The following is a 10,866-nucleotide window of genomic DNA, read 5'->3' on the forward strand; positions in this document are numbered from 1 at the left end:
AAGCTAAAAATACTAATTTAGGTTTTAGGGGAAGAGAAAGTAAAAGAGCTGAAGGATCTATTTCTCCAACAGACTCAGAACTCTGTGCCTACACCATGAAGGACCAGTGACTCCAGGTATGACGGAATTACAGATTGCTATTCCACACTGGTTTGATACTGTTTGGGGGAGTATATGTATGTGGCTCTGTTGGACGTAGTTTGGTGTTACTAGGGACAATGAGAGCACATGGGAATGACCCCAGGCAAACCTATTACAGAAGCTGACAAAAAAAGACAAAGTGTAAACTGTATTCTCCCTCAGTGGCTCTACACAGACAGGCACAGTGATGAATAACCCTCCTTTTATATACAGCAGTGGTTCTCAAAGTGTGGCCCTTTGGCCAGTCGCATCAGCACTGCTGGGAACTCACCAGAAAGGGAAACTCTCAAGCCTCACCCTACATGTAGCTAATCAGAAGCTCTGGGAACAGGGCACTATTTCAACAAGCCATCTGGACGATTTTAATGTACACCAGGGTTGAGAACCACTGCTTCAGAGAGACCAGGTGAGCAAGGACATGAAGCCTAGAGCAGGGTCTCTCTCTCAACCTTGACACAAATAACATTTGGGGGCCAGTTCATCAGGGGGCTGTCCTGAGCATTGCTGGATGTTGAGTACTCTCCCTGTCCTCCACCAATAGAAGCCAGAAGCACTCATTCAGAGTACAGATCATTAAAACTGTCTCTGATACCATCAAATACTCCCTGAGGGCAAAGGCACCCTCACCTGAGAGCCACTGATTTACAGTTTAGAAAGGTGGATGCTACCTTCAGGACGACCCTCACTCCTTTGACTTTTCCTCTCAAAATGCTCTCAGCTTGTCCTCATTGCTTTTAGCTTTGATAAAAAGAATTCAATTCAGTTGGATCCTTTAAATGTTAAAGGTTACTTTTCTGGGCAATAAAGCAGAAATGGTATATGAAGGGTCTCCAAAATATTCCTTGAAAATTTTCATTAACTTTAAATTTCCTTTTTCCCATGAACTTTTTGAAACCCCCTCATAGAAAGGTGTGAAGCAATTTTTGCCGACCTTGAAAACTAGTAGAAAGAAAGTGAAGATAATAAAATCCTGGCTGCGGAGGATTCATCAATGGCTGATATTGCCAGGACTCAGGTTCTCCAAATGTGCAAAGAAATGAAGTACATGACAGAAAGAACGAGAGCCTCAGAGTCAGATCTGGTTTTCAGCCAAGTGCTACAACATGACCTGAGCCAGTTGTGCAGGAGTTTCCTGACCTATGGTATCAAAGGACAATCACAATACAATGTATAAACCACTGATGTCATACGGCTCCTTGGCAGGGCCTAAGAGAGCACCTTCAATAAAATGCAGTGCTGTTTCTGCAGTCTCACAGGGAAACACTCACACTGCATGAAATAGATGCTTTTGTTGTTGTTGTTGTTGTAAAGTACTGTTGCACTGGTTCCAACTCATCATGACCCTGTATAGATTTCTGAGGAACAGCTGGTGGGTTTGAACCACCTACTGTAAGGTTTGCAGTCCAGGCCTTATCCTAAGGTACCACACCAAGAGGGCATGGGATAGATAAGGATTATAAATCTTGATTTGGAGACTCTACTGAATTTTGGGAAAGCTGTTATGGGAAGAAGGACTGTATTCACCTAATGGAAGAATAAAAGTGGATTGGTTGCTACAACATACCTATGATCTAACACTGTGCTGGTAGAGAAACCAAAAACCAAACACCAAGCCCACTGTCACTGAGGGCTCATCAGGAATAGCTTCCAAAACAGCTCCGGCCAGCCCTGGGCTGATTCTCACTAGGAGAAACACCTAAATGGGATTGAGGAGAAGTGAGAGCGGCAAGAAAGGAAAAAGGCCCCAAACTAAGTCTTGAGATACATCATAAGGTGCAATGGGAACATCTCGAAATTTCTCAGGCAGCCTTGAAGGCTTGAAGCCGAAAAAGGGGCATAAACGTCTTGCCATATTTTGCTTTTCTTTTTAAGCGATTATAGACTTTAGTGTCCAGTCTTTTTTTTTTATTCCTCTTTCACCTTGTGGGGGAAGGTGCTTTCTCTCCTTACTTACCCAAGAAGAAAGAGCAATTGCAGTCAAACAGCCATGCTACAACCGAACCCTATAAAATCCCACCTTCTGGACAAGAATCAACACCAGCTGCTACACACCAGAATAGTGTAAATAACCAACACCTGATAAAACCACTCTGACTTGAGTAATGTATGCTGGTGTATTATTCAGCTCTCTGACTGTCCCCTGGTAGATGTGATCACCTGATCACATCTACCAGGAGACAGTCAGAGAGCTGAATAATACACCAGCATACATTCATCTGATGTTAAAAATACAACACCACCACAATGCCTAAAAAGCAACAGAAAATTTCTGCTCATGTCCAGAAACAAGATAGAGTAGCTGAAACAAATGAGCTTGTGGTTAACCCAGAATTCTCCTTGGAAGGAGAACAGACTGGAACTGCACGATAAGGAATTCAGGAGAATGATACTGAGGAGCATCCAAATGTTCCACAGAAAGGTTAAGGAAAATAAGGAAGAAGTTAGGAAAGTGCAACAGAAACAAAGCCACTGTCATTGAGTCCGACTCATAATGACCCTCTCCACTTTCCAAGGCTGCACACCTTTACAGAAGAGGACTGGGTCATCCTGACAGGTCAAGAGAAGGGTGTCAGTGCTGCATGGTGTCCCTGGATGCTTTGCATCCACACAGAAGTCTCCTAGAGGTGAAGCCGGGTCAAGGAAAGCAACATCACATACAACAGGATTGGACCGCTGCGCTCTGCAGCCCATAGGATTTTCACCGGCTGATTTTTGGAAGTAGACACAAGATTAACTATTGGTATTTTTAAAGTAAAACTCTGATTGTGTCATTTACCTGCTTTGAACTCTTTGATGTTTCTTCACTACCTGCAAAGTAAAGGCCAACCTCAGAAGTATGGCACATGAGAAAGACGCTTCCCAAACTGGGAGTCCAGCACTTCATTCCTTTCTCCTGCCATGCCTCCCACACACCTTTGGTTCCAGTTGGGGAAAAGGCATCAAAGTAACCGTGGTTTTTTCACTCCTTCAACATTCCCCATCCTTTCTCTCTGCCTGGAATGAAATGTCCACCCCTCGTTCCTTTCTACAGACCATTCCTCTGTCCACTAAGACGAGCTAATGCTATCTCCTCTGGGAGCTTTCTTGACCCAGACCCTCTTGTCTGTGATGCAAAATACCCAGAGCCAATTCTTCACTGCCTGTCCAGTCATTTGGAAACAGCAATTCAGTGTCAGCTGTCTTTCTGCCCCATGGATCTAGCACAAGGTACAGCAAATGGCAAGTGTCCAATAAATGGCTGAATGATGAATAAGGGCAGTCAGTTTTCCATTGCTCAGAAACATGATTTCTTCAAGTCAGAGCCATAAAAACCAGTGAATCAGAAGTTCCATGAGGGCAAGTTCTGTGGGTTTTGATTCCCGTTGTATCTCCAGGGCCTGGCCCTCAGTAAGTATGGCCTTTCAGAATGAAGGAAGGGAGGGAGGAAGGGAGGACTACCAATGTACTTATGAAATAAGACAACAAACTACCACCAGCGTTGTGTTTTCATTTAGCCTTACAAAAGTATGGCACCTACGAAGAACCTGTCTTAACTTTTAAGGCGATTCCATGGGTCTAAACCACAAACTAGCGTAGTGGTTACGAATCAGGCTGCAAATCTTAAGGTCGCAGTTCGAAACTACAAGCTGTTCCGTAGGAGAAAGATGAGGCTTTCTACTCCCATAAAAATTTATAGCTTCAGAAACCCTGTACAGGGTCGCTATGAGTTGGAATCGACTCCACGGCACACAACAACAACAACAAACCACAAACTAGAAACCCAAGGCGTCAACCAGGACTCTGTGCTGTAATGTGCCAGGGCACCGCAGGAACAGCGGTTCCAAGCAAAGAAATGAGCTGATCTAGGACTCCTACAAAACGTTTCAGTCCCACAGCAGCAAAGCAATCACTTTCCATAAAGCATATATCAGCACTGCTTCAAGCCAGGAAGCTCTGAGAGTCAGCTACTGGCCCAAAATGCATAAATCATGAATAAAAAGGGTCACAGAATAAAGACAGCTACCTCTTCTAAACTGTTATCCTTTACTTCTTCCTGACCCTTTTCCTCCCACTCCTTCCTGCTCACACACACCCACACCCAGGTCCACCAACCACCGCTCTCCTTGCTGTCTGAGCTTAGGTACACATAAACAGGCAGGCAAAGGCCACTGCAGGCTCACAATAAACTCATAATGTATTTAGGGCAAAGGCATCAAAGCAAAACAATTTTAAAGTCACAAACTAGGTCTTTAGGTTTTCTATTCCCAGTCACGGCAGGCCCTAAAGTTACTTACTTTAAAATATATGATTCCAACTTAAAGAATGTATCTATGAATGTAATCATATATATATAATTCCAGAAGGCTGTACTAGGCCTTCAGCTTGAAGAGAAAAACTGTACCTTTTATCTTCCAGAAAGCCTTTCAAGTATTGAAGACCATTAATTGTACCAAGTAAACAGTGTCCTTCAATAATCATTAGTCATTTCCTCCCAACTCCCATAGTAAGGCCACTAGGTTTTAAGCCTTTAAGACTCTAAAAGTCTCAAGTTTTAAAATAAATAATACCACTCTAATCCAATCACATAACCCCTAGGGTGTCCTGGTTTCGCCTCTGGCTTCACTGGCATCTCTGTGACTCAGAATGACTAATTTCACTCCATGGGCCTCAGTTTCCTCTAGGGTAAAATGAAAAAAAAATAGGCCAGATCAAGTAGTTCCTAAAGTGTGATAAGCATCTAATGAAAGATGTTTTATTTTAGCTGTACACAGATTACTACATTTCATTTTAAGAGCTTTTGATTTGACAGATGATAGTGGTTTCCATTCATGGTGGAGATAGAATATTTCCTTTTTAAATAGATTCATAAAGTTTTTAAAAATCACTTTCAGAAACTATTTAGAATATAAGAGTTGAAGTGGTTCTGAGGCAAAAATAACTGCTCTGGGAGCCAGGTACTGGAGGGAGGAAGGAAAGACATAAAGCCCGGAGCAAGGAGAAAATACCTCAAGAAAGAAGAGTTCCCCTAAAACAAGGATCAAGGATCAAATGTTTAAGGGAAGGAAGCAATTCTAGGTAGAAGGACCTGCTGATAACCAGTCACTGCTCCTCCCTACTTGAGGACGCTAACTAACCAGGAGAGAGTTAAGGCGCACCGCCAACCAAGGTCCAGCGCTAATAAGCTCCTGGCGACACAGAAGGACTGTAGACAGCCTGGTTGCAGCGAGGTCTTGGGCTGGAGAAGCCCTCAAAGAATACCGGGGTCCCTGGCTGAGGGGCGTGGTGCAGTGGAGATTCTAACGACAGAGGCTGAGGGTCCCGAGATAGAGGGGTGCGGTGGGTGGAGGTCTGGACTAAAGGGCTGGCGGGCGCAGGGGGACCTCGGGATGCAGGAAGGCGACAGAGCAGGGGGGCACGGGCCAAAGGGGAGGAGCGGGGATCTCCGGCAGGAAGGATGCCATGGGTCCTCAGCTGGTTGGAGGGGAGCAGCGGGGCAGGACAGAAGTGGGGATCCCAGGATGGAGGAGCACGGAGGGGTTCCGGGCAGAAGAGGTACAGCAGTGGGAGGGGTCCCAGGGTCAGTGATGGGGGCTCCGGGTTAGAGGGGCGCAACGGGCGAGGTGCCCAGCAGAAGATGCGCGCTGGAGAGTCTGGTCAGGGGGAGGGGGGGTTCCGGCCCCGAGGGGCGGGGTGAGGCGGGGGTCGGAAACAAGAGCCTGCAGCAGGGTCCGGGCTAGGGTGAGAGCTGAGGTCCGCACGGCGGGGGCGTCCGGCCGCGTACCCACAGGATCCACCGCCCCTAGCCCAGTGGCCGAGCGGAACGCCGGCCGCCCTTGTTGGCTCTTTCGACCCGGCACACGACTCGCCCATGTTACCTGTCCTCGCTGGCTGTGATCACGCCGTCCTCCTTGGGGATGAGCAGCGCGGCTGTGACGGTGTCCTGGTGGCCCTCGATCTTGCTCAGCAGTACCGGGCGACTGCTCTGCGGCCTGGAGTGGATCTCGGCCGCCATGTTCGCGCGGCGGCGGCGGCGGCCTCCCGGGCTTGCGGCCCATCAGCTGACAGCCTAGCGGGCGGGACGCGCCGGTTTCCCTACTGCTGCCCTGCCGCGTGGGCGCTGCGCCGCCGTAAACTCCCGAGTGTGGCGTCATGTTCCCGTATTGACAGGGGACGCTGCGCACCTAAAAATGAAGTTGGCCAGAAGCGAACCACAGAGGGCACCTACGGGATGTAAAAGTAATGCCATTCACCCAATGGACTGGACAGTTGAAGGGGACGAGGGATTTTCCAGACCAGCACTTTCAGAAAACACTCATACTATATTGTTTGTGGAGTCCTGGTGTGGTCTTGTGGTTATTGCGCCAGACTTCAAAGCTGCTAGAATTGCAAGGTCGGCGGTTCAAACTCATCAGCAGCTATTCGGAAACCCTATACAAGGTCGCTATATGTCGAAACGGACTCAACGGCACTTAACAACAACAAACGATAACATATTGGTTGTGGGATCCTTGTGTTGTGCTGTGGGTTAATGCGCTGGACTGCAATGTCCGTTTGAACCACGAAAGGTTGGCGGTTCAAGCTTACCAGCGGGTCCTTGAAAACCCTGTACAGGGTGGCTCTGAGTTGGAACTGACTGGACAGCACTTCACAATCCAGTTTTTTAAATGCAAGTTATTATCTTAGTTATCTAGTGTGGCTATAACTAATATATCACAACTGGATGACTTTAACGGAAATGTATTAGCTCATGGATTAGTAGAGGTTAGAAGACTGAATTCAGGGCATCAATTCTAGGAAAGCATTTTCTCTTTGTGTCTACTCTGGGGATATCTATGGGCCCCAAATTCCTTGAAGATTTCCATGTGTCTTGACATCAACTCAGGGATCCTGGGGCCAAACAATGTGCTTCACTCCCAGGTCTTCCTTCTTGCTAGTAAAGACATACCTCCCCCTCTACTCCTTTCTTTCTCCTTTTATCTCTTTAAAAAAAAAAAAATTTTTTTTTTTTTTTTTTAATTTTCCTCTAGTGGAGTTCTGATCAAGCCATGAAAGCTAGCTCTAATGGGTATTATCTACAAGTTTGGGCGTTCTTGTGCGTCTCTCCTCACTTCATTATCAGCTGGGCGCTTTGCTCTCAGCTCTAGCCCTCCGTGGTTATGTCCTTGTCCATGGGCTCAGGAGTTCCCTGGTCTCATCACACATCAGACCAACCAGCCCTTCCTGTTCTCTTATCTCCAGGTCAACAGGAGTCTATGGAACGTGGTCAAACTCAGCCCATATCTTCATTATTGCCTTTCCCCCTCTTACACTCACCAGGTGACCAACATGGTCTCCAGCAAGCTTACATGCCTACTCATGTGTTCCCTTTGAGTTTCAGTCTTGGAGGGGGATTTGTCCTGCAGGGACTTAATTGCTTGCCTTGATGGCTCCCCAGTGAACAACTGGCTTGTTCTTGTAGTAGCCAGTCAGACTACCATTTTTATTTTGGATTTTTCCTGCTGGTCTTTCTTTCAAGATGTATCTTCTGTTGCTCTACCTGTTCCATGGTAGTCTGCTTGTCCTTTCCAGTAGGAATGTCCCACCTCAGAAGGTTCGAGATGGGGCTCAGGATTCCACCTAAGGTCCTATAGACTACAAAGGTTTCACAGGAAGCCTATTTCACTGGCAAGTTCTAGAACCCCTTTTAGATGTTCCAATCAGTTATAGGCTGAAGACAGGCTCACAAGCTCTCCTTTCATTTCTTCTTAAAGGTGCTGCAGCTCACACCTCAGGGAAACTTTCCTAACGTCAGATCGGGGCTGTGACCTAAATCCGGGAATTGCATCCCACTCCAATCCTGTTATAACTGATTGGCTGTGTACATGGGTCACATGAAGGATGCATCACTTTACAACGGCCAAACTATGTCATTACAAAACTGCCAAATCACTGAGAATTATGGTCCAGCCAAACTGACACAATTAAATCAATGGCAATTATTTATTAATTTAATAAATGAGCAAATCTGCCACAAAAGATCTCTTTAAAGTGTTAAAAATCAAAGACATCAGTTTGAGGACTGAGCAGCACCTGACCCAAGCCATGGTATTTTCAATTGCCTCATATGCATGTGAAAGCTAGACAATTACTAAAGAAGTCCCAAATAGAACTATAACTGATGCACTTGCATCATGATGCTGGAGAGGAATGCTGAATATAACACAGACTGACAGAAGAAAGAATAAATCTGTGTTGGAGGAAGGAGAGCCAGAAAGCACCTTAGAAGCATCCATTGAAACATCACACTCACACCTTTTCTGAAGTGAAAAAACAAAGAGTTTTATTGTGGAAAGAGTTCCCCCAAAAGGGAGACACTTAACATGTCATAGAATGTCACAGTGTTCCAAATTGCAGGGAGAACTGTCAGGTTTTTATTAGGTTGCAGGCACCTAGGCAAAAGAAAGGGAGTCTTGGGGGTGGTGCTGTAGGATAAGCACTGGTCCGCAAGGTTGACTTGAACCGCAAGGTCAGTGGTTCAAATTCTCCAGCCACTCCTCAGAAACCCTATCCTAGATCACTATGAGTTAGAACCTACTCAATGGTACTTAAAAACAACAACAAGGAAAAGGTGGAAAAAAAAAGGTACAAAAGTTGATCGAGTCACGATTTATTTAAAGCTTTTTCTCTAACCTAGTATTAATTTCTGGAGTCCTGGTATGGCATTGTAAGATAAGCACTGGACTGCTAACCCCAAAGTTTGCAGTTCAAACCCACCAGCTGCTCGTTGGAAGCCCTACAGAGGATAGTTATGAGTCAGAACCAACTCAACCGCACTTGACAACAATATTAATCTCTAGTCTAACACTGATCTCTAACCCTGGAACATATTTCAGTAAGACATTCTTTTTAACATCATCAAGTCTATTTGGTACCATTCTGGGGAACAACTGAGTCAACTGTCTGCATGTTTGCCTCTCCCTCTTGAGAACTCTGGGTGTGGCACTATAGGATCAGCACTGGACTATGAACCACAAGGTCACTAGTTCAAACCTACCAAGTGCTCCTCAGAAACCCTATACAGGGTCGCTATGACGCAGAACTGATTTGACAGCACTTAACCACAACAACAATTTATCTTAAATGTACTGGTGTGGCACTTTAGGGTAAGTAATGAACTGATAACTTCAGGTGTGAGGTTCAAACCCCACTAGTCGCTCCACAGAAACCCTGTAGAGGGTCATAATGAGCCAGAATTGACTCGCTCATACTTCTAGAAGTCCTGATGTGGTACTGTAGAATAAGCACTGGACTGTTAGCCATAAGGTTGGCAGTTCAAACCCACCGTTCTCTCCTTGGAAACCCTCCACAGGCTCCCTATGAGTTGGAAGCGACTCAACAACACTGACCAACAACAACTTCTATTAAGGTTTCCCAGGAGTCAGCAGAAACAAAGTGAAGATCTCAGTGAGTGAATGAAGTCTAATTTGAGAGAGTAAGTAAATTAGGTTAACACTTGGTTAATCGTCTTTTACCTCTTCTTGATTTTACTTATGAGACAATTGTAGGGCTTCATCATTACTTCACTGTGTTTTTCCCAAGGACAATTTGAATAAACATTTTTGACAAATATCTTTACGTAAAAAAGTCCTAGTACAAGTTTAAAAAAATTGTGACCTTTATTCCTTGTGTGTTTTGAGTAATTCAACTTTGACAGGAAGCTGAATTACCTCTTCAGAGAAGCTATGAAGCTATCAGACTTTACTACAACTTTGTTTTAAAATGAAGTTTTGTTTAGATCTGGGCCAACTATATTTTATTCATGCTAGACTTTATGGTCCGGTGCTTATCCTATTGTGTCACACCAGGACTCTGAGCAGAGAAGTTGTTGTTAGGTACCATTGAGTTGGTACCCACTCATAGCACCCCTATGCACAACAGAATGAAACACTGCCAACTCCTGCGCCAACCTCACAATCGTTGCTACATTTAAGCCCATTGCTAATGCCACTGCACCAATCCGTCTAGTTGGGGGTCCTCTTTGTTCTCCGACCCTTGTCTTTAACAAACATGCTATCATTCTCCAGGGACTGGTCCCACCCGAGCATATGCTCAAATTATGAGAAAAGAAGCCTGGCCATCCGGGCTTCCAGGGAGTATTCTGGCTGCACTTCATCCAACACAGATTGGTTTGTTCTTTTGGCAGTCCATGGTATTTTAAATCTTATTCTCCAACACCATAACTCAAATGCATCAATTCTTCTATGGTATTCCTTATTGACTGTCCAACTTTCACATGCATATGGTGGTGGTGGTGGACTGTGGAGTCATTTCTGATTCATAGTGACCCTGCATAGAGTTTCTGATGCTGTAAATCTTTATGGGAGCAGAAAGTCTTATCTTTCTCCTTTAGAACAGCTGGTAGTTTCGAACAGCTGATCTTGAGGTTAGTAGTCCCACTGGTAAACACTATGTGTATGACTTGGGTGAGGGGCACCTTAGTCCTCAAACTGACATCTTTGTTCTTGAATGCTTTAAAGAGGTCTTGTACAGCAGATTTGCCTAATACGTCGTTTGATTTCTTGACTGCTGCTTCCATGAGTGTTGATAGTTGATCCAAGAAGAATGAGGTCCTTGACAACTTCAATCTTTTCTCCGTTAATAAGAATGCTGTTTATTGGTCCAGCGGTGAGGATTTTTGTTTTCTTTACATTAAGATGTAATCCATACCAAAGGCTGTGCTCTTTAATCTTCATCAGTAAATGTTTT

The 10,866-nt window shown here is 45.1% G+C and overlaps 1 protein-coding gene across 1 annotated transcript in view; it reads right to left on the reverse strand.

Annotated features, from left to right (window-relative positions):
* WDFY1 (WD repeat and FYVE domain containing 1) overlaps positions 1-6,220 on the reverse strand; it is a 53,412-nt gene extending 47,192 nt beyond the window's left edge. The window contains exon 1 of the mRNA XM_006861891.1: positions 5,997-6,220. Coding sequence (XP_006861953.1) covers positions 5,997-6,133 — 137 coding nt within the window. The 5' untranslated portion in view covers positions 6,134-6,220. The remainder of the gene's footprint in view (positions 1-5,996) is intronic.
* Positions 6,221-10,866: the final 4,646 nt, after the last annotated feature.

This window comes from Chrysochloris asiatica, unplaced genomic scaffold, assembly GCF_000296735.1.
Source record: "Chrysochloris asiatica unplaced genomic scaffold, ChrAsi1.0 scaffold00044, whole genome shotgun sequence".
Taxonomy (NCBI): domain Eukaryota; kingdom Metazoa; phylum Chordata; class Mammalia; order Afrosoricida; family Chrysochloridae; genus Chrysochloris; species Chrysochloris asiatica.